This window comes from Rattus rattus, chromosome 3, assembly GCF_011064425.1.
Source record: "Rattus rattus isolate New Zealand chromosome 3, Rrattus_CSIRO_v1, whole genome shotgun sequence".
NCBI lineage: Eukaryota > Metazoa > Chordata > Mammalia > Rodentia > Muridae > Rattus > Rattus rattus.
In genome coordinates this window covers 63,448,911-63,472,783 of record NC_046156.1, presented here as the reverse complement: position 1 = coordinate 63,472,783, position 23,873 = coordinate 63,448,911, and the positions used below count along the sequence as shown (strand labels likewise).

Sequence of the window (23,873 nt, the reverse complement as noted above, 5' to 3'; positions counted from 1 at the left end):
ACATGGAAACTGCCTGTGGGGATGGTGGAGGTCACAGTAGCTACCTGAAAACCATGGCGGGGTGGTTGTGCCAGTCCATCAGTTTTCACAGTGACAGACAGAGTCCTTTGCTGTGAGGTCTTCACAGGTGCCTGGGCAACTTCAGGAGCCTAAGGTGGAGCGGGAGGTGTCAGCCTTGAATTGGGCCTTGAACCCCTGGTCGTGTAACAAAGGATCCCACTTTCCATGTTTGAGGTGGATGATGAAAACACATGCATGGACTGGACAGAGCTTATGCTGCGTTAGGGGCCGGCCGCATTAGGTTTGACAAGGGACTGTCACCCACTGCCTTCACATTCTTTGCCTGCATCTTCCTCTGCCTTTTTTGTGCTTTCTGACAAAATGCATGTTCCTTGGGAACTTAGGATTCATCCCCCTTAAGAGATTCCCATCTTTGGGCTGGAGAGATGGCTCAGTGGTCAGGAGCCCTGGCTGCTCTTCCAGAGGACCCAGGTTCAATCCCCATGAAATTTACCAATATTATTTCATCACAGCTGTCATCATGAAGGGATGCTGGATTTTGACAACAGTGTCTGCTACACCCACTGAAGTAACCACGTGACTTCTACCCTTGAGTCCATGTAGATTATGGATGGCGGTTGTTAACTTGGGTCCAGCCTTGGGGAACAATCTTTTGACTTGTTCCTTTTTTTTTTTTTTTTTTTTTTTTTTTTTTTTTTTTTCGGAGCTGGGGACCGAACCCAGGGCCTTGCGCTTCCTAGGCAAGCGCTCTACCACTGAGCTAAATCCCCAACCCCTCCGTTTTTTATAATACGCATTGATGTTTTTCCTGCATGTATGTCTGTATAAGGGTATAGGATTCCCTGGAATTGGAGTTACAGACTCCATGTTACAGACAGCCATGTGGGTGCTGGGAATTGAGCCCTACTGAAGAGCAGCCAGTGCTCTTAACTGCTGAGCCATCTCTCTGGGCTTTGATGTGTTTTATTTTTGTCTTTTTTAGACATGGCCTCTCTGCGTAGCTGTGGGTGTCTGGGTACTCAGGTTGTGTAGACCAGTTTGGACTCAAACGCACAGAGATTCACCTGCTTCTGCATCCCTAATGCTGTGATTAAAGGCTTGCACCACCACCATACCTGACTTGATATGTTCCTGAGTTAGTTTTGTTTTGCTTTGTTTTTTCAAAAAGGTTTTTAAGACAGGATCTTACTGGTTGCCCTGGCTGGCCTGTTACTCACTCTGTAGACAGGCTGGTCTTGAACTCTTAGAGACCCACCTGCCTCTAACTCACAAGTGCTGGGGTTAAAGGTGTGTGCCACCATGCCTGCCTATAATGTTTGTGCTTAGTAAAATGTTTATTACTAGCTTTTAAGTTATGTGTGTACACATGTTTCAGTGTGTGGTTTGTACACTGAGTGTAAGAAGCCACTGGAGCCAGAGAAGGGCTTCTGACCTCTGGAGCTAGAGTTACAAGCAGCTGCGCACCACGTCATGTGGGCGCCGGGGACTGAACTGGGGACCTCTGGAAGGACATTATGTGCTCTTGACCGCTGAGCCATCTCCCCACCCCAGCCCCCACCCCTGCCATTTTTTTTTAAATTGAAGACTGAATTGCTGGAGAAATGGCTTGGTGGTTAAGAGCATTGACTGCTCTTCCAGAGGTCCTGAGTTCAAATCCCACAACCACATTGTGGCTCACAACCATCTGTAATGAGATCTGATGGCCTCTTCTGGTGTGTTTGAGGACAGCTACAGCATAATTATATATAATGAATAAATACATTTTTTTTTAAAGAAAACTGAGACAGGTATGGACATAGGATGATCGAAGCACTCTGCCACACGGTAGCTTTGGAATGAAGACAGAGAAGTCTGCTAATCCATTTCCACCACCATCTGCAGTCACAGCTGTTTAGTTAGGGTTGTATTGCTGTGAGCAGACACCATGACCACAGCAACTCTTATAACGGACAGGGTTTCCCTGGGGCCAGCTTATGGTCCTAACTGTAACGTTAGTCCATTATCATCATGGCATGAAAGCATGGGGGCACAGGCAGGTATGGTGCTGGAGGAGGGCTGAGAGCTTTACATCTTGATTAGCAGACAAAAGGAAAGTGTGTACTACTCTGGGTTTAGCTTGAATATAGGAGACTTCAAAGCCTACCCCCACAGTGACACACTTCCTTCAACAAGATCACACCTAGTCCAATAAGGCCAAACCTCCTAATAGTGCCACTCCCTATGGGCCAAGCATTCAGACACAACACATTAGTCTGTGGGCCATACTTAATCAAACTAACACAATAGCACATATCTACATGATTTTCATTCATGAAATCTGTTCCCTGGTGGTATATGTTAGATGCTACTGAATTTCAAGTTTCTTTTTTTTTTTTTTTTTTTGGTTTTTTTTTGGAGCTGGGGACCGAACCCAGGGCCTTGCGCTTCCTAGGTAAGCGCTCTACCACTGAGCTAAATCCCCAGCCCGAATTTCAAGTTTCTTAACCTCTGTTTCCATGTGTGGTTTTGCTGCAACTAAAAACCATCTTCTTCCTTCTAGTTAGTTCCAGTACATCCTGGATTTCTAACCCTGAAAGTCTATGACCTGTGCCTGGCCTACTTGGGTCCAGCAATGGCCCAGGTCAGGGTGTCAGACATACAGGAGGTAGAGCTGGATCTGATCGATAAGGTGAGAGTTGTTTTATCTGATAAAGTCAGAGAGTTGTTTCATGTCAGAAATGACACAAGTTTTATTCATTGCCCCTTCAATATATTTTTATTGCCCCTTCAATATATTAATGCAATCTCTCAACTACAGTTCCTGCCAAGATCTTAGATGAATAAAATGCCAGCCTTTAAATTACCACCATTCGCTGGTCCCTTTGGCCATTGTCCAATCTCATCCCTCAAGAGCGTGTCATCTTCCAAAGTCGACTGTCATCTTTTCCACAAAAACAAATCAAATGAAACAAAAACCCAAACACCATTCCAGTGTTAAGCATGATGAAAATAAGAGAAATAAAATGGGTACTTTTAGGTTGATTGTTTGTTGAGAAGAGTCTCACCCTGTTGCCCAGGCTAGCCTGGAACTCACTATGTGTACCCATGCTATTTCAGTTAATTAACAATTCTCCCAATTGCTAAGCTTCAGCCTTAATTCATGTCTGATAAGTAAAATGTTTTTTAAAAAAAACACTTAAACCGTGCATGGTGATGTATACCTATAATCCCAGCATTTAGGAGTCTGAAGCAAGAAGATCAAGATACTGTAGCCACTCTAGGCTACATTGGAAGAACTCGGCTCAAAAAATAAAAGGGGGTCATGAGGAAAATATAAGCCTAGTGCAATGCTAACAAAAAATCTACTTTTAAAATATCCAAGAAGGAACCTGGCATGATGGTGCTTACCTTAACTCACAACAGAAGCAGAATCAGGCAGATCTTTGTAAGTTCAAGGCCAGTCTTATCCAGGACAGACAGGGCTACCTAGAGAAGCCAAGTTTCAAAAAACCAAACCGGGTGGTGATGGCACAGGCCTTTAATCCCAATACTGGGGAGACAGAGGTAGGCAGATCTCTGAGTTTAAGGCCAGCCTGGTCTACCAGTAAGTTCCAGGATAGCCAAGGCTACACAGAGAACACAGCCCTCTCTAAATACACACACACACACACACACACACACACACACACACACACACACGGGTTGGGGGGTTCAAAATAGGATTCCTCATGTGGATCCCTGACTGTCCTAGAACTCACTCTTTAAACTAGGCTGACCTCACACTCATAGAGATCTATCTGACTCTGTCTCCCAAGTACTGAGATGAAAGGCATACACTATTACCTGGCTAATAATAAATGTTTAAAATCCAAGAAGAGACTGGGGATACAGGTCAGTTCATAGACTCCTTCCCTGGCCTGCATAAACCCCTGGGTTTACTGTCCACACCAATATACTACGTGTAGTGGTGCAAGTCTGTAATCCCAGGAGTGAGGGCATCCACTGAATAGTGAGTTCAAGGCCGTCTCAACAGGAAACCCTGTCAACACAACAACAGAATCCAAAAGGAAGGCACAGAGGCTCATTCCTTCAAGCCTAGTACTCGGGAGGCTAAGATTGCCATGAGTTTGAGGCTAACATGGGGTACATAGTGAGGTCCAGACCAGCCTGGGCTACAGGGTTAGACACTGACTTAACTTAAAAAAAAAGAAAAGAAAAGAAAAAAGAGCAAGCCCTGAATGCAGATAGCAGAGTCAGGCTGCTGTTCCAAACAATGAGTTTCAGGCCAGCCCAGGCTACAGAGTAGGGAGAGGTGCAAAGGAGACGCAGACAAACAGAAACAGGTGTATGGCTAGGTCGTACGCACAGGCATGCACATACACTCAGGTAAATACGTGTAATTGAAAAGAAAGAGTGGGGCTGGAGAGATGGCTCAGCGGTTAAGAGCACTGACTGCTCTTCCAGAGGTCCTGAGTTCACTTCCCAGCAACCACATGGTGGCTCACAACCATCTGTAAAGAGATCTGATGCTCTCTTCTGGTGTGTCTGAAGACAGCTACAGTGTACTCATATAAAATAAAAAAAAAATCTTAAAAAAAAAAAAAAGAAAAGAAAGAGTGAATAAATCCTCGGGGCCGGAGGGACGAATAGTACACCCAGCGTCAGGGGGAGTTGACCAGAGTGGACCAGGAGCACCTGTCATGCACAGAAATGTCTGCCCCTCAGAAACTTAACCATCCTTGCTTAATGAACACCTGTCCCTTGCTGCCTTTTTTCAATCACTAGGTTGAGATCGGTAAAACCGTGTTAGTGGTTGTGAGGGTTCTTGGCTCTTCTAAGCACCCTTTCCGGAACAAGTACTTCAGAAACATGGACGTCAGGCTGCAGCTGGCATCTGCCATTGTCACGCTGCGGTGAGTTCCACTCAGTACCTCTCTTCTCCCTCCTGGTGGCCTCTCAGCTTCCCTTAGTTAAGTCCGATTGTTTTCTGTCCTTTCTGTAGCCGTCTCAGTCTATACTCTCTCCTCCATCAGTGTCTCTGGGAAGTATTCGTCCAGGCTGGGTGCTGTGGTGCACACCTGCAACCCCAGCACTCATGAGGCAGAGAAACAAATACCACAAGTTTAAGGCCAGTCTAAGTTACACAGGACTCCCTCAAAAAATGAAAATAATGGGGCTGGAGAGATGGGTCAGTGGTTAGAGCACTGGCTGCTCTTCCAGAGGATCTGGATTTGATTTCCAGAGCTTGCTTGGTGGCTTTCAGCTATCTGTAACTCCAGTTCCAGGAGATCCGATGGCCTCTTCTGGCCTCCTTGGCCACCAGACACACAAGTGATGCACAGACATGCATGCAAACAAAACACCCATACACGTAAAATAAAAGCATAAAATTAAATATTAAAATTAAAATAGTCAAGATTCCTGAATGCCTTGTTTAAGCACTAAAATATGTCATTGTCTAAAACTCTCCTTGGATGTTATCTTCTGGGAGTGCCCCAGCCAGCCTGGAAGACCTTCACAATTGTCCAGCAAACCTTCTTGGTGGTCTCTTTGGAAAAAGAAGACGTGCAAGGATTTCCTGAGCACAGTAGCTTACACCTGTCATCCCAGCACTTGGGAGTGGAGACAGGATCATGAGTTCAAGGCCATCCTGGGTTATATGAGATTCTGTCTCAAAATACAAAGAGAAAGGGCCAGGGAATTTGGTCTTTACAATGCTACCACTCTGTTCTTACCACACTTAATCCTTTTAGCCTGAGAGGAAGGGTTTGCTCCCCAGAAACTTCTTTCTTTTTTTTCTTTCTTGAAGGAAATTAGTCTTGACTCTGGAGATTCATTTTGTGGAAGGTCCATTTAGCAAGAATTAAAATATATTAAGCATCTTAGAAAGATGAATTACTACTGATCCTTCTCAAAACCAGATCTTAGCAGGGCTTAGTGGCATTTTTAATTAATCCTTTAATCCCAGCACCATGAGGCAGGGGAAGACAGATCTCTGTAAGTTCCAGATCAGTCTACATAGAAAGTCCCAGGATAGCCACTACATAGAGGGAGATTGCCTCAAACAAGCAAAAACTGCCAGATCTTTCTGGCCAATACCTCATGGGTCTTTGCAGATTAATGGAAGACCAGGATGAATACTCTGAAAACTACATGCTCCGTGCTGTCACTGTTGGACAAACCACACTTGTGGCCATTGCCACAGATAGAACCGGGAGGAAATTCACATCAGCGCCTCGGCACATCGAGGTGAGTAAAAGCCCTCAGGTTCTCACTTCGCATCATGGTCCTTTCCCATTTATACAGAATATGTTTTCCTGGGTAAAATTAACCAATTTTTTCTCCAAGATTAATAAAGACATGGGATATAATTCTTGTAGAAAATTTAGAAAGCACACATAAAAAGTTTATATGTATATGTGTATGTACATATATGTGAATGAGCTAGTGAGACAGTTTCTCTGGTGAAAGTGCCTGATAGGAAAGGCTGATGACCCCCTGAGTTCAATCCCTGGAACACACGATAGAAAGAGAACTGACTCCTGGAAGTTGTCCTCTGCCTCCACACATAAGACATGTGTACACATATACACTAATAAGCCAGACATGGTGGCACCCACTTTAGTCCTAGCACTGGGGAGGCATCAGCAAGTGGATCTCTATGAGTTTAAGGCCAACCTGGACTACAAATCGAGTTCCAAGGCAGCCAGGAATGCACAGTAAGACCTTGTCAAAAAAACAAAAACAAAAACAAAACACTAACCCACTAAAATGAATTATAGTCACTTTCTCTCAACCTTTTTTCTCATCTTTCAAAATTTCTGTGTGTATAAGTGTTTTGCCTATGTGTGACTGTGCACCATGTAGAAGGTGCAAAACATAGGCCAGAAGTGTCAGCTCCTCAGAGAGTAAAGTTGCACATAGTTGTGAGCTGTCATGTGGGTGCTGGGAATCAAACCTGGGTCCTCTGGAGGAACTGCCAGTGCTCTTAACCACTGAGCCATCTCCCCAGCTTCTTCATCTCTCTTTTTCCTTCTATCTCTCTCTCTTGGCATCAAATTCCTAACCTGCCTCAGCCTTCTCAGAAGGCAAGCACAGGCGTGCTCCAAAGCGGCAAGCTCTTCCGTGTGTATACTTTATGTCATGATAGGATCTCACTTTGTAACCCAGGCTGGTTTAGAACTCACTATGTAGAATAGGTGGGCCTTGGACCCAAAGAGATCTACCTATTTCTGCCTTCCATGTCCTGGATTAAAGGCAAGTATCACCATGGCTGGCCTCTGAATATTTTAACATAAATAATATAACCTTTTTTCTTATTATTTGGTTTTTGAGACAATATCTCATGTATTCCAAGCTGGCTTTGAACTCATTTCCTGAGTGCTGGGGTAAAAGGCATCTACTGCCTACACCCCACTTCATATGGTTCTGGGAACTGAACCCAGGGCTCCATGCGCGCTAAGCAGGTACCCACTGAGTTACACCACCCACCCTACCTACAGTTTTCATCTTAGTCTTACATAAGAAGTAATCTAGGGCTGAGAGGATTGCAGCAAATGTACGGAGACCTGAGTTCGTTGCCCTGTGCCCACATGAAAAGCCAGGCATAACACGCACCCTTAATCCCAGGCCTGGGGAGGCAGAGACCCACAGGTCCAGGGAGCTTCCTGGGCAGCTGGCCTAGCTTACTCATTAGCTTCAGGTTCAATGAGAATGGTTCAAGAAGATACCCAGCCTTGACCTCTGATCTCCACAAACATGCGCACAATACACATATATACAAGCATGAAGACATCTGTAACTTAAACAGTCCAGCGAATGTTTGTACAAAGTAATTTCTTATGCCATTAACAGATTATTATAGGACTGAAGATGTAGAGATGTGGTTCAGTGATTAAGAAGACTTGTCGAGGTTCGATCCCCAGCTCGAAAAAAAAAAAAAAAGAAAAAAAAAAAAAAAAAAAAAAAGAAGACTTGTCGCTCTTGCAGAGGATCTAGGAAATAGGTCCCAGCATCCACAGGGAAACTCACAAAACCATCTATAACTCCAGGCTCAGGGGATCTGATGCCCTCTTCTGACCTCCGAAATATGGTGCACTTATATATATATATGCAGGCAGAATACCCACACATATAATGTAGAATTTCTTTTTACCTTTTAAAATGAGGACTGCTGCAAGTTCAAGGCCAGCCTGGTCTGCATAGTAAGTCTCCGGCAAGCCAGAGCTGCATTGTGACACCATCTGCAAAAAGCAAGATTGATAGATAATTTAAAGATAGAGGCTGAAGTTGTAGCTCAGCAGAAAAATGCTTGCCTAGCATTCATAGGACCCTAGGTTCTGTCTCCAACATGAAAAAACAAAAACAAAAAAGATGGCTGTCAGCCAGTTTTTTACATGTTTTTTAAAGATTTATTTATTTTATGTATGTGAGTACACTGCGGCTGTCTTCAGACACACCAGAAGAGGGCATCGGATCCCATTACAGATGGTTGTGAGCCACCATGTGGTTGCTGGGATTTGAACTCAGGACCTCTGGAAGAGCAGTCAGTGCTCTTAACTGCTGAGCCATCTCTCCAGCTCCCGATTTTTACACTTTTTTAAAGATTTATGTATTATATATAGTACACTGTCACTGTCCTCAGACACACCAGAAGAGGGCATCGGATCCCATTACAGACGGTTGTGAGCCACCATGTGGGTGCTGTGTCCTCCAGAAGATCACCCAACACTCTTTCATGTCTTAAGCTGATAGACACCTGACAATGAACCATGTTGTTTTCTCTACTTTATGGAAAAGGAAGAAGCTTTAGGTATAATCTTATCTTTTTTACATTTATTTTGCGTGTAGGAGGGGCACTCATGCCACAGGTGAGAAAGGCCAAACCGGGTTCGTCAGGCTTGGTAGCAAGTGCCTTTACCTGTAAACGTAATCTTAATGAGTAGGCAGAGTGAGTTGCTTAAACACTATTGAATGGTTTTGCTGATACAAATAAAACCAAAGTGCATAGTGTGGTGTTATTGTTTGTGTGCAGTGAGCAGTTTCCTTAGGGGAAGGCTACAAACAACAGAGCCCAGAACCCACAGTGGCTGATGCTGCCCCTTTGTTTCCCCCAGGTCTTTCCTCCATTTAGACTCATTCCTGAGAAAATGACCCTGATCATCACTAACATGATGCAGGTGAGCTCTCCTAGGCTTTGGTTCTGGATTTAGTTTTGTTCTTTTTTTAATAATTTGTATCTTACTTTTTATATGCATTGGTGTTTTGCTTGTGTGTATTTATGTTTGAGGATGTCAGGTCCCCTGGAACTGGACTTACAGACAGTTGTGAGCTGCTATGTGGGTGCTGAGAATTGAACTCAGGTCCTCTGGAAGAGCAGCCAGTGCTCTTAACTCTGAGTCATCCTTCCAGCCCCTTAGTTTTGGTTTTTGGGACAAGGCCTTGTTAAGCAGCTCAGGCTAGCCTCGAACTCCTGACAACCCTCCAGCCTCAGACTTTCAAGTCCTAGGATTGCATATGTATGCCTGTGATCTATGAAAATCTATGTTGATGATATAGATGATTTTTTTTTACACTTGATCTTAGCCAAAAGACTGAGAAGCAATTAGATGATTTTTTAAAAAGATTTATTTATTTATTTCGTTTATATATGTACACTGTAGCTAGTGTGTCTGACAACCAGAAGGGGGCATTGGATCGATGAGCCATCTCTCCAACATGCTTTAAGCATTAAAAAAAAATGCTTTTAAAGCAGAAAATATGATTTGCCTTTCCTGTTTTACATGCACACATATGTGCTGTCCTCTGCAGTGTGCCCAGCACAGCTGGGTCTAATGAAGAAGAAAGGACTCTACCGTCAACGACTCGAGTGGCATAAACACTGTGAAGCCCTGTGGGCCATTTGCAGCACACGTTTCTTCTGCACACACTTGTGTGGATGCAGCGCGTGCTGGCCTGGAAGTAGAGGAGTCACGTTACCTGAAAACACAAATGTTGAGAAGAGGGGTGTGGCTTTATGTTCTTCCAGGCATTCACTAGTGTTTTAAATTCCAGATAATGTCTGAAGGTGGCCCTCAGCCCCAGTCCACCATTCACTTCTCTATCAGCAATCAGACTGTAGCTGCGGTTAACAGGAGAGGGCAGGTTACAGCCAAAGTGGTGGGCACGGCTGTTGTACACGGCACCATCCAGACAGTGAATGAAGACACTGGCAAAGTCATTGTGTTTTCCCAGGTATCTTTGCTGTGCCGTTTCTGCTCCCGAATCTTGGGGTTATGTGTAGGGTTGTGGGTCCTGTATCTGCTCCACCACAGGGCATGGCTGCTTGGGGAGGCAGGACACAGAGAGTTTGACTGCACTTGTTCCAGGCTGCTGTGCAGGATGTGCTGGACCACAGGGAAGTCCGGAGGCACCGCTCAAGTGTGAGGCCCAGGACAGGCAGAACTGTTCAAGGGTCTGTCCTCTGTGATGAGGCCGGGGCCATCCGGTTCTCAGGCTCTCGGGCACCCAGGCACCGCTGGGAGCTGAGGAAGAGCTGAGAATGGAGTGGATGGAATGGGAGCTGGCAGCCTGGATCCCAGGGTGGGGTGGAGGGTAAGAGGAGCTCTGGCTGGTCCTATGTGCAGAGTCCTTGGCTTGACTGCAGGCTTGGGCTTGACAGCGGTCATGGCGAGGAGTGCAGACAGGCCTTTATAGGAGACTAGACAGTGACTCCGTAGGCAAAGGCCTTCTCCATGCTCCCCCCAGTGAAACCCGATGAGAAGAGACAGTCGGTGGTTCCAAACCATTTACTGCCAAGACGGAAACGGACGTGTAAAACTATACCCCACTTCTCAGGATGTGCCTGAGGCTAAATTCTTTTTGCTGGGAGGAATGTCTGGGAAGAACAACTTATTGGCTATGCCCTCCAGGCCTCTAGGTATCTCATTAGCATGGAGATCTATCTTTTTTTTTTTTTTTTTTTTTTTTTTTTTTTTTCCGGGGCTGGGGACCAACCCAGGACCTTGCGCTTCCTAGGCAAGCGCTCTACCACTGAGCCAAATCCCCAACCCCATGGAGATCTATCTTGAGTCTACATGACCACAGGTCCCTCTCTTTCCCTGTTGTCTGGGTCTGAGACGTTAGGGATGCCTCATCTACATGTGGAGGGGCCTGCAGCATTGCCCTTACATAACTGATGGCCACAAATTTATGGGGGACTGCAGCTAGTGGCAGGGGACTGGTGCCTGGGAACAAGTAAACTCCTACCATCCCTTCATGGTCTCCAGGGCTTCAAAGCCTTTAGCTCAACCAAGGACCAGGCTACCTCTTGTGGTCCACTGCCCCACAGTCATGGGTACAGGTGATGAAGAGGGTGCGAGGATATCAGGAGTTTCCTTCTGGTGCCCCTCATTTGGCACAGAAAACACGTGGAGAACCCACAGAGTTCTTGGCACTGTTGCAAGATGTGGTTCCTACCCTTTATAGAACTTTTTTTTTATAAGAAAAAAAATCAAACATACATGGTAGGGATTTTGATGTTGTTGAATATCAGAAGCGGTATAATGAGCTAGTTGTAAGTATCTCTGCCAGCCCACAGAAGCCTCCTGGCCTAAGCTTGCTCTCCACTTGTTGAGCAGGATGAAGTCCAAATTGAAGTTGTCCAGTTCCAGGCTGTTAGGATCCTTGCGGCTGCGACCCGACTCGTCACAGCCACGGAGGTCAGTTGCACAAAGCAAGTGTGCAAGTGGGTCCTCCTTTGTTCCTCTCTCCTTCCCCCACATCTGCTCTTTTAAAAAGATTTATTTATTTTAATTTTATGCGTATGGGTGTTTTCCTGCATGTCTATCTGTGCGTGCTTGTTGCCCATGGAGGCCAGAAGTCGTTGGATTCCCTAGAACTGGAGTTACAGACAGTTGTGAGCTACCATGTGGGTGCTGGGAATGAAACCTGAGTCCTCGAGAAGAAAACCAGTGCTTGTAATGGCTGAGGCACCTTTTTGGCCCCCATGTGTGTGCTTTTCTTGATACAGGGTCTTATGTAGCCCTTGCTAGCCTGAAACCCAAGACAATCCTCACGCCTCAGTCTCCAGAATTCTGGGATTCTAGGTGTGCGCCATCGTTCCCAACTCTGGTATGAGAGCCATGCTCTGGGCTCACTATTTGGATAATGGTAGGCAGGCAGGGTATACAGCACAACACCACACTTTCTTTTCAGATGCCAGTTTACGTCATGGGAGTGACTAGTACCCAGACTCCTTTCTCCTTCAGCAATGCCAGCCCCATGCTCACATTCCACTGGTCCATGAGCAAAAGGGATGTGCTGGACCTGGTACCCAGGCATTCAGAGGTACGATTTGCCTGTGTATGCATCACCATGAGGGTTGTAGGACTTACCTTTAGCTTTTAATTGCAGGGTATGCATGCGTGCAGGTGTCCTTGGAAGCAAGAGCACCAGGGTCCATTGGAGCAAGCATCCCAGGCAGGAGTGAGCTGGGGTCCTCTGCAAAAGCAAGCGCTCCTAACCACTGTTCCTTGGCCCTTCACCCTCCACAAATGACAGGGCGTCATTGTTTTGTACTGGCTGTCCTGCCCTGGAATTCTCTGTGTGGACCAGGTTGGCCTTGAACTTGCAGTAATCCTCCTGCCTCTGCTTTCTGAATGCTGGAATTCCAGGCACAGATGGCTTCATGTCTGGCCCACCTCAGGGATTCTTTTGTTGCCCAATGTTATCAAGAATTGTTTATTATTTAGGCTTAAATTGACACAATTTCTTTTTTTTTTTTTTTTTTTTTTCAGAGCTGGGGACCGAACCCAGGGCCTTGCGCTTGCTAAGCAAGCGCTCTACCACTGAGCTAAATCCCCAACCCCAAATTGACACAATTTCATGCAAAAGCTTATTAGTTAAAAAATAATTATAACACATGCAGGAAATGTAGTTTATTTGTAATTCAAGTGAAAGACAAAAAATTAGTAACACAGTATCCTGTTTCTGGAATTTATTTTTGCCCAGGAATTTAAAATTCAATCTGGAATGTTGTGAGTATCAGCTTCTCTTTTGTACATTTGTCAATGTTCACATCTGAGAATTCAAATTTCCAGAGTCTCTTCTGATTGCTGATGACATTTCTTGGCCTGCTTACCTCAGTTTAGTGTATCGTGAACTTTAGTGCTTTCGGTAACTCGGTAACACCCATAAAGTGCAAGCACAAGGCCCTGGGTCTTTAATCTAAAAAGAAAAAAAAGACGGTGTTTAACCTGGGCAGAGTGATGCAACCTTTAATCCCAGCATTCTTTGGGAGGCAGAGGCAGGTAGAAGCATATGTCTCTGAGTTCTAGTCTAGCCTGGTGTACATAACAAATCTCAGGCCAACCAGAGCTACACCTTCCTTGTCTCAAAATTAATTAATAAAAAGAAAAAGACTTTGAAGTTTTTGAAGATGGTTTTCATGCCCATCCATCACACCTCACACTGAAGCCTGAAAAAGACAGAGGGGAACTACACCGAGGGATGCCTTTCTTCTCTGCCATGTACGTGAATGGCTGGCTTGGAGATTACACAGAAGGATGCTCGGAGTCTTGCCAGCCTTGGCTGACCAGCACAGAAGCTTGCTTTGCTCAGGCTGCCCATGCTGCTGGGAACAGGAAGGGAAATGAGGGAAGAAAACAAGTCCTTAAATGAGGTGTGGTAGAACACATGGGGGGTGTTGTTGTTTAATATACAATTCATTTACTTTTACTATCATGTGCTTTGGTCTTTCGCCTGCACATACATTTTTGAGAGTGTCAGAAGTCCTGTATCTGGAGTTACAGTCAGGTTTGGGCTGCCATGTGGGTGCTGGAACCTGGGTCCTCTGGAAGAGTGCCAGTGCTCTTATCTGCTGAGCTACTTCTCCAACCCTGCTAGAACACACTTGGAAGCCTAGAATTTAGGAGGTCGAGTCAGGGAGATTGAAAATGAGTCTTGCTTGTACAACATAGTGAGACCCTTTGGGGGGGTGGGAGGCGGGGGGCGGAAGGAAGGGAAAAGAAAGGAAAGAAGGAACAGAAAAACCCAGTGTGGTGGTGTATCCCTATAATCCTGGCACTAGAGAGGCAGAGACAGGAGGATCAGGAGTTCAAGGTCATCATGAAATACATCGCAAGATCAAGGCTGGCCTGGGGTATATGAGATTTTGTCAAGAGGCTGGAAAGATGGCTCTTCCAGAGGATCCAGGTTTGGTCCCAGCACCTATATGGTAGCTCACAATCATCTAACTCTACTCCCAAGGGATCCAACACTCTCTTCTGGTCTAATGGGGACTGCACACACACACACACACACACACACACACACACACACACACACACACACACACACACACACACACTGCACAGAGCACAGATATAATGCTGGCAAAACACCCATACGCATAAAACAAAAATGAGAATAACTGGTGGGCTGGAGAGATGGCTCAGTGGTTAAGAGCACTGACCTTTCTTCAAGAGGTCCTGAGTTCAATTCCCAGAAACCACATGGTGGCTCACAGCCATCTGTAATGGGATCTGGTGCCCTCTTCTGGCAGGCAGGTGTACATGCAGATAGAGCAGCCATATACATAAAAATAAGTATTTTTTTAAAAAACCCATACACATAATATTTTTAAAGATCTCTAAAACAAAATAGATTTGTCTTAGTTTTTTTAATGAAAAGAACTAAGAAAGAAAAGAGGAAGATCCTATTTTTAAAATGAGAGTAAGGAGGAAGAGGAGAAGGGAAACGGGGAGAAGGGAAGTTACAAAGGGGAGAGGAGAAAGAGAAAGGGAGAGGAAGGCAGAGAGGCCGGAGGAGAGGAGATAACAGGTGTGCTGCACCATACAAGCCCAGGTCTGAACTCAGGAAGTGTCTGAAAGTGACCTTGGACGTGGAGTTTTGAGACAAGGTCTCTATTATGTAGCTCTGGCTGTCCTGGAACCCCTGTGTGTACCAGGCTGGCCTCAGAAGCACAGGATCCACCTGTGTCTACCTCCGAGTGATAGGATTAAAGGCCTGTGCCACAGCAGCTGGGGACCTTGAACTCTTGATCCTCCTGCCTCTGCCCCTTGAGGGCCTGCCGAGCCGTAGGCATCCCCCTTGATGTGCTTGGGATGGAACCCAGGCCTCCCTGTATGAGAAGTGAGCACAGAGCCTCCAGCCCAGCCCCAGTGAATACTTTCTCACCCCATCCCTTTACTGTCTAGGTATTTCTACAACTTCCGGCTGAGAACAACTTTGCCATGGTTGTTCACACAAAAGCCGCTGGCAGGACCACGATCAAGGTCACGGTCCGCAGTAAGAACAGCTCCTTCGGTCAGTTTGAGGGGAATGTGCTCGAGCTGTCCGATGAGATCCAGATCCTGGTAAGCACCCACCTAACTCTTGTCTCTCTGAAGCAGGCAGGCAGCGTGGGGTGCCCGGCACGGCTCTGACCTGTAGCTCTAACTAAGTTCTCACACAGTATTCACTATTCTAGAAAAAGCTGACTGCTTGCTGCCGAAGCCTGATGGCCTGAGTTTGATTCCTAAAACCCACACGAAAAAGGCAGATGGTGGTGCACATCTGTAATCCTAGTACCCTACAGCTGAGAGTCTCAGACAGAATCCCCCTAGAGCGGCATGGCAGAAATAAAAGAGGTCCTGCTTCAATAAGGTTGGAGCTGTCCTCTGACCTCCACACAACACACAGTCCCCCTGGATTGCCTGGAGAGGAGACGCATCCACATGTGAAAAGATATCATAACTTGTATTCTCCCCTTCAATGAGGGAAAAATTATTTTCTCCCACTAGGTATTTGAAAAACTCCAACTTTTCTATGCAGACTGCCAACGTGAGCAGATTCTGATGCCTATGAATTCTCAGCTCAAGCTGCACACCAACAGGTAAGGAAGAGGAAGGAAAGTAGGTTCTGACGTGAAGAAACTCCAGTACAGTGTTGTGCGCAGGGGCTGGAGAGGTGGCCCAGCAGGTAGTCTGAACACTGTACCCAGCAAGCCACTGGGGCACAGGCCACAAAACTGTCCTCCGACCTCCACACCCATCTCTCCCTCTCCCTCTCCCCACCCCTGTCTTTGTCTGTCTGTCTGTTTCTCTGTGTGTGTCTTTATCTGTCTCTGTATGTGTGTGTGTGTGTGTCTGTCTGTGTCTCTCTCTGTGTCTTTGTTTCTCTGTATGTGTGTGTGTGTGTCTCTGTCTCTGTCTGTCTGTCTCTGTTTCTCTCTGTCTCTGTCTCTCTCCATTTCTCTGATAAATAAAGTTTAGGGCTGGCAAGTGCTTATAAATGTACTTAGGGCATGAGCCTGATAACCCAAATTTGGCCCCAGAACCAAAAAGTAAGTGAGCCGGATGGCTTGGAAGTACAGCAGCAGGAACCGCTTGTGCACACCTGCATGTGGTGGCCCATCTTAGCTACATTTAATACTAAATTTAAAAAAAAAAAAAAACATTCTTAGGGACAGGCAGTGAGCACTCTTGGGAGGCAGAGACCAGGTGGATCTCTATGAGTTCAAGGCCAGCCTGGTTTATAGAGTGAGTTCCAGGACAGGCAAGGCTACACAAAGAAACCCTGTCTTACAGAAAAAAATTAATGTTTTTAATTGAATTCAGAAAGAGCTACCATTTACTTTTTTTTTTTTTTTTTTGGAGCTGGGGACTGAACCCAGGGCCTTGCGCTTGCTAGGCAAGCGCTCTACCACTGAGCTAAATCCCCAACCCTACCATTTACTTTTAAGTGGTTTTTCTAATCTGAATAATGTTTCAAATGAAATAATTTATACAACATAAAAATAACCAAAAATAACCTAAAAGTGTGTGAGTGTGTGAGTGCATATAAGAGTGTGTGTATAAGAGTGTGAATGCATGTGTGCTGGGCTGGAGAGATGGCTCAGAGCACTGACTGCTCTTCCAGAGGTCCTGAGTTCAATTCCCAGCACCCACATGGTGGCTCACAACCATCTATGAGAACTGGTGCCCTCTTCTGACCTGCAGGTATACATAATAAAAATATCTTTAAAAAAAAAAGAATGTATGTGTGCAAGTGTGAATATAGAAGGATGTATGTGTGCGTGTGTGTGTGTGTATGTGTAAGAGTGTGTATGTGTGTAACAGTGTGTGAGTGTGTGTGTAACAGTGTGTGAGTGTGTGTGAGTGTATGTGTAACAGTGTGTGAGTGTGTGTGTGTGTGAGTGTATGTGTAACTGTGTGTTGAGTGTGAGTGTATGTGTAACAATGTGGTGTGCACGCACACACGCATCCAGGCACAGGTCACATGAGCATGTGGAGGACAGTGTTTATCTTCAGCAATCAATCCTCTCCTTCCCTGATGGGATCCTAGGATCAAAATCAAGTTGAGCTTTTGTGTCAAACACTTTTACCCAAGTTGCTGTGTCCCTAGTCCAAAATAACCTCCATTTTGTATTTTGAGACAGGGACTCTTCGAGTCCAAGCTGGCCTCCACTCCTTATGTAACTGAGGGTGACCATGGACCCCTAACGCTTCTACCTCCTCAGTGCTAGGAGTTCAGGTGTGTGCCACCATGCCTGACTTCTCATGTGTTTGGGACAGGGTCTGGACATCTTGCTCCTGCTGAGCTGTGTGGCTAAGATGTGCCACCACACCCCACTCATTCTTCCTCTTTGCCTGTTGTGAATGTGATGCTGTGGCTGTCATTCGTGAATGAGTATTTATTTGGATATCTGTTTTCAAATATTTTGTCCAGGGTTGGGGATTTAGCTTAGTGGTAGAGCGCTTGCCTAGCAAGTGCAAGGCCCTGGGTTCGGTCCCCAGCTCCGAAAAAAAAAAAAAGAAAAAAAATTTAAAGCAAATATTTTGTCCAATAATTTTCTAATACTCAACAGGATTTGCGCTTTAAGGAGAAAAGCATAGGCCTAAGGCTAGTGGTTTATACCTGTGGTCTCAGCCCATGAAGGGGTAGAGACATGTGCGGGCTAGTTTTATGTAAAGTTGACACACAATAAAGTCATGTGAGAGGAGGCAACCTGATTGAGAAATTGCCTCTATAAAATCAGGCTGTAGGCAGGCCTGTAAGGCATTTCCTAATGATTGATGTGGGAGGATCCAGTCCACATAGGGTGGGGCCACCCCTGGGCTGATGGTCTTAGGTTTTATAAAAGAGCAGACTGAGTGAGGCATGAAGAGCAAGCCAGTAAACTGCACCTTTCCTTCCATGGCCTCTGCATCAGTTCCTACGCCCAGGTTACTGCACTGCTTGAATTCCTGCCCTGATTCCCCAGCAATAGGCTGTTCCTGGAAGAGTCAGCCAAACAAACCATTTCCTCCCCAAGTTGCTTTTTGTGTGTTTTATCACATCAGTAGAAACCTTAGCTAAAATAAGACAGGAAGATCAGAGATTCAAGGTCATCCTTGTCTACCGAAGGAGTTTAAGTCAGCCTGGAATACAGAGACAGGTGTGTGTGTGTGTGTGTGTGTGTGTGTGTGTACACACCAAAGCTGGGCATGATGGCTCACACCTGTATATATCAGCACTAGAGAGGTGGGGGCAGAATCCAGTGTCAGGTTAGCCTTTAGCCGGGTTACAGGAGACTTTTGCCTTAAAACAGTTGTATAGTCTTTGGGTCTGGTTAATTTGGTGTATGATTTTTTCTTTTTGACTTAATTTGTGACTTTTATGCGGGAGAACTTTGTTTGTGGGGAAGGGTGACAGGGTCTCTCTGTGTATGGAGCTTGCTATGTAAACCAGACTGGCCTCAAATTCAAAGTTCCACTTGCCTCTGCCCCCCAAGTGCTGGGATTAAAGGCCATCATGCTATGTTCGAGGCTTTCATTTTCTTTTTTTTTTTTTTTTTTTTTTTTTTTTTTTTTTTTTTTTTTTGGAGCTGGGGACTGAACCCAGGGCCTTGCGCTTGCTAGGCAAGAGCTCTACTGCTGAGCTAAATCCCCAACCCCGGCTTTCATTTTCTTAATCATTTTTCTTTCTTTTATTTCTATGTGCATGTGTGTGTTGTTGTATGAGCTGACATGCTCCCTGTGCACTTTGTTTTTTAAGTTTTTAGTTTTCTGAAATAGGGTTTTCCTGTCTGGCCCATGCTAGCCTAGAGCTTACTCTGTGGTCGAGGCTCCTTTGGCAAATACGCAAGTACAGGTGAGCCAGCACTCATCTCTCTTGTTGGCCTTCGCCCGCTTCCCTCCCATCAGACAGACTTCCCACGAGTGCTACCTGCTCTGTTTACCTCCTAGAGAAGGCGCAGCCTCTGTGAGTTCCCGTGTTCTCAAGTGTTTCCCTAACTCCTCCGTCATTGAAGAAGATGGTGAAGGGCTCCTGAGATCTGGATCCATTGCGGGTACTGCAGTATTGGAAGTCACTTCTATAGAACCTTTTGGAGTCAATCAAACAACTGTAACTGGAGTCCAGGCGAGTCAGGGACTAAATCAATAAACAATGGGGCCCGTGGTATAGCTTAGTACTAGAGTCCTTGCCTAGCATGCAGAAGCTTGGGGTCTGATCCCAGCACCTCTAAAACTAAGTAGATGGAATGCCATGGCCTGGGAGGAATGTCCTCTCATGAAAATTAGGAGTTTCCCTGGAAGCCAAATGAGCGTGTCAGAGCAGATCCTGAGGTGGCTTCAAAGCATCATATGAAAACAGACCTTCGGGCTGGAGAGATGGCTCAGTGGTTAAGAGCACTGATTGCTCTATCAGAGGTTCTGAGTTCAAATCCCAGCAACCACATGGTGGCTCACAACCATCTGTAATATACATTAGATAAATAAAAGTTTTTTAAAAAAAGTTAAAAAAAAAAAAAGAAAGAAAGAAAGAAAACAGACCTTCACGCCCTTGATGGGAGGGACCAGCCTCACAGCTTTGCAGAGATGGGTGAGAGCAGGTACAAAAGTGCTTCTGTTAGAATCTGGATTTGAAGCTGGGTATGGTGGTGCATGACAGTAATCCTAGCACTCAGCAAGCTGAGGCACAAGGGTTGTTGCATATTCAAGGCCATCACGGGCTACAGAGTGAGACTATATCTCAAAAAATAAGTAAATGTCTGACTTCTTGTAGAATTAACATTTTTAGAGTGAAAAGAGAATACTCAGAATGCTTCTTGGCCTCCTGGCCCAGATAAATGTTGAAAAGGTCCCAGAAGCATGGTAGTCTAACACCAGTCTTTGGGTATTAGATATGTGCTGTATTCCAGCCCATATGTTAGTCCTGCTGTGCCCATTACCTCTTTTTACTGCATAAACTATGAATTGATGCACTGGGATCAGATGGTTTTTCTCTAACTGTAATATAGCTTTCATATTATGGGGAAAATGTACCACATTCCTGATAATCAGTCATGTAGGGATGGACCCCAAGCACTCTGCAGAGAGCAGACCAACCACACTCCAGCCTCTCTTCACCTACCAGCTTGAACAATAAAGCAGTCATTGCCTGTGCCGTCAAATTTCTTTCCACTATAAGCTCTTTCCTACAAAGGAATACTGGTGCTGGGGAGATGGCTCAGCAGATACAGCACTTATGCAAGCCTTAGTTCAGATCCCCAGAACCCATAGAAGAGACAGATGCAATGGTGCAAGCATCTGTCATCCCAGTGGGCTTACAAGAAGTGGGAAGCCAAGACTGAAGAAACTCCACAACCTCAGGGGACTGCTAGCCTGGCTTCCAGGGCAGTCAGGAGGCCTGGTCAAGATAGGAAGGCAGGGGGGTTGGGGATTTAGCTCAATGGTAGAGCGCTTGCCTAGGAAGCGCAAGGCCCTGGGTTCGGTCCCCAGCTCCGGAAAAAAAAAGAAAAGGGGAAAAAAAAAAAAAAAAAAAGATAGGAAGGCAGGAACCAACACAAGATAGTTGTCCTCTGATCTCCACACACGTGCCACACAAAGCCTCAAGGCCTGTGGCCTTGGTTGTAGATTCTAGAGTGTGATAGTGTCATTCTCTGTACTAGTGGGTTTTGTCTCCCACAGGTAGCACCAGTGACTTACCTTCGATTGAGCAGCTACCCCAAGCTATACACAGCACAAGGAAGGACCCTGTCAGCCTTTCCTCTGGGCATGTCTCTCACCTTTATTGTTGAGTTTTATAATAACATTGGAGAAAAATTCCACACCCACAATACTCGGCTTTATATGGCTCTGAACAGGTATGGAGGTCGGCCCTGTGGTAGAAACCTTACAAATTAACTCCGTGCTCTGTGGCAGTCTCAGCAGGTTCCTCCCACACTCTGAACTTGGAATCTGACCTCCATTCCTTTCCTCAGAATGAAAATAATGAACCACGTGGAATTCCTGGAATAAGGAATGTGAAGTGGAAAATCTCAGACTCAAAGCAAGCAGAGCAAGCATGGGCTCTGTGCACACACACACACACACACACACACACACACACACACACACACAGCACACCACACCACCCACACAGCACAGCACACCACACACACACATACACACACATACCACACACACAGATACCACACCACACATACCACACACCACACACACACACACACAGCACACACACACAGACACACACAGACACACACACACAGACACACACACATAGATAGATACACACACACAGACACACACCACACAGACACACAGCACACACACACACATACACACCACACACACACACACACAAATATAAATATAACAGTATTTTTGAGAGAATATTGTCATCCAGAGACATGGTGGTGCCTGCCTTTGATCCCAGCATTCAGGAGGCAGAGACAGGCCAGCCTAGTCTACACAGTAAGGCTTCCTAGGGCTCTATAATGAGATCCTGTTTCAAAAACAAAAGAATACGGTAAATAATGAAGGGTCAAGTAGGTTTTGGATCTCCAAATGTTAATTTATAAAATGTACACAAGAAGCTAGCTGTTATTATCAGAGAGCTTCTTATCATTCCTTCTTTGGAGCCTCTCACACTCAGGAATTGTTAGGACACTGCCATAACGCAGCACAGCTCTTGAGAGATGGAGGCTGGAGGGCTGGAACTCTGTGATAGCCTCGGCTACACAGGAGTTTGAGGCTAGCTTATACTGTATAGAACTGTCTCAAAACAACACAAAGATGTTTGACAAGATGTGACGCCAAAAACCTTAATCCTAGCATTCAGGAGGCAGAAACAGGTAGATCTCTGGGAGCTTGAAGCCAGCCTGATTTGGATTGCAAGTTCTAGGACAGCTGGGGCTACTAGTGAGACCCTGTCTTTAAAAACAAAACAAAGAACTTTATTAGGAAGAGCCAAGTGTGCCTATAATCCCAGCCCTTAGACAGTGCATACCCATAATCCCAGTGTTTGGGAGGTGGAGGCAAGGAGGATCAGAATTTGAGGTCATCCCTAGCTACCTAGGGGGTCAAGGAGAGCCTTGTGTGCATGAGACCCTCGCTCTCTCAGGGTGGTGGCTCAGCAAGGCACCGGCTGCCAAGCCTAGTACCTAAGTTCATTTTCCAGGTCCCAAAGTACCCACCACACACAGACAGACAATTGGTAAAAACTTTAAAACAAACTCATGGTAGGTTCCCTCCCCTCCCCTCAGACTTTTCCCACGTAGCATCTCTCTACAGGACTTGTTCATCTGTTTAGAACAGGATCTTGCTTTGTAGGCTCTGGCTAGCCTGGTAGTCACTATATTCACTAAACTGCTTTCTGCTGGCAGCCAGGGCCTTTGCCTGCTGACTAAACATCCGTCACTGATCAGCTCATGCTCATGCTCAGCTGCTCTTTTCAGACACTTCTTCCTTTCGTGTCTGCTTTCAGAGACGACTTGCTGCTTATTGGACCAGGAAACAAAAACTATACATATATGGCCCAGGCTGTGAATAAAGGGGTGACAGTTGTGGGTCTGTGGGACCAAAGACATCCCGGCATGGCAGATTACATCCCTGTGGCTGTAGAGCATGCCATTGAGCCGGACACCAAGCTTATCTCTGTTGGCGATGTCATCTGCTTCAGCACTCAGCTTGTCAATCAGCACGGTGGGTACACAGCTCCTTAACCACAAGCAGGAGACAGTTCTGTTGGGTGACAGTGAGTATATGTCTCCTTAACCACAAGCAGGAGACAGTTCTGTTGGGTGACAGTGGGTGTATGTCTCCTTAATCACAAGCAGGTGACAGTTTTGTTGGGTGACAGTGGGTCTATGTCTCCTTAATCACAAGCAGGTGACAGTTCTGTTGGGTGGGGTGGTGCACACCATTAGTCCCAGCACTAGGGAGGCAGAGGAAGGTTGGATCTCTGCGAGTCTGAAGCCAGTCTGATCCGTATAACCAGTTCCCAATTAGCTAGCACTTCATAATGAGACCCTGTCCCTCCAGCAACATGAAAGTATTTATTTATTTTGTTTCTTAAGACATTTTATTTATTTGTATGTGGGGATAAGAACAGCTTGGGGGACTTAGTTTTCCTTTTTCTACCACTTGGATCCCAGGGACTGCACTAGGTGGCCGGACCCCTTGCCAGCTGAGCCAGCTGATGGTTAGAGTGCTTCATTATTTGTCATTCTAGCTGTTTCTCAATAACCAATTAGAAGTTGACAGGTAGCACTTACCGGAACACTGCCTACGGAACAAAACTTTCTATTATATAGGGTAGATAATCTGTGGTACTTTGTGTTCATCTCAGCTTCTGAAGGAAGGTAAGTAAGTGCTGGTTAAAAATAATAAAAGTGGGCTGGAGAGATGGCTCAGCCGTTAAGAGCACTGACTGCTCTTCCAGAGGTCCTGAGTTCACTTCCCAGCAACCACATGGTGGCTCACAACCATCTTAATAGGATCCAATGCTCTCTTCTGGTGTGTCTGAAGACAGCTATAGTGTACTTATATATAATTAATAAATGAATGAATAAATAAATCTATCTTTTAAAAAATAATAAAAGTGCCAGGCATGGTTGTACACACCTT

The 23,873-nt window shown here is 45.6% G+C and overlaps 1 protein-coding gene across 1 annotated transcript in view; it reads left to right on the top strand.

Annotated features, from left to right (window-relative positions):
• Positions 1-23,873, top strand: part of Nup210l (nucleoporin 210 like) — a 106,351-nt gene that overhangs the window by 65,207 nt on the left and 17,271 nt on the right. The window contains exons 21-32 of the mRNA XM_032897883.1: positions 2,561-2,689; positions 4,786-4,913; positions 6,117-6,249; positions 9,117-9,179; positions 10,054-10,233; positions 11,619-11,699; positions 12,196-12,327; positions 15,198-15,356; positions 15,783-15,874; positions 19,209-19,383; positions 20,934-21,109; positions 22,732-22,949. Coding sequence (XP_032753774.1) covers positions 2,561-2,689; positions 4,786-4,913; positions 6,117-6,249; positions 9,117-9,179; positions 10,054-10,233; positions 11,619-11,699; positions 12,196-12,327; positions 15,198-15,356; positions 15,783-15,874; positions 19,209-19,383; positions 20,934-21,109; positions 22,732-22,949 — 1,666 coding nt within the window. The remainder of the gene's footprint in view (positions 1-2,560; positions 2,690-4,785; positions 4,914-6,116; positions 6,250-9,116; positions 9,180-10,053; positions 10,234-11,618; positions 11,700-12,195; positions 12,328-15,197; positions 15,357-15,782; positions 15,875-19,208; positions 19,384-20,933; positions 21,110-22,731; positions 22,950-23,873) is intronic.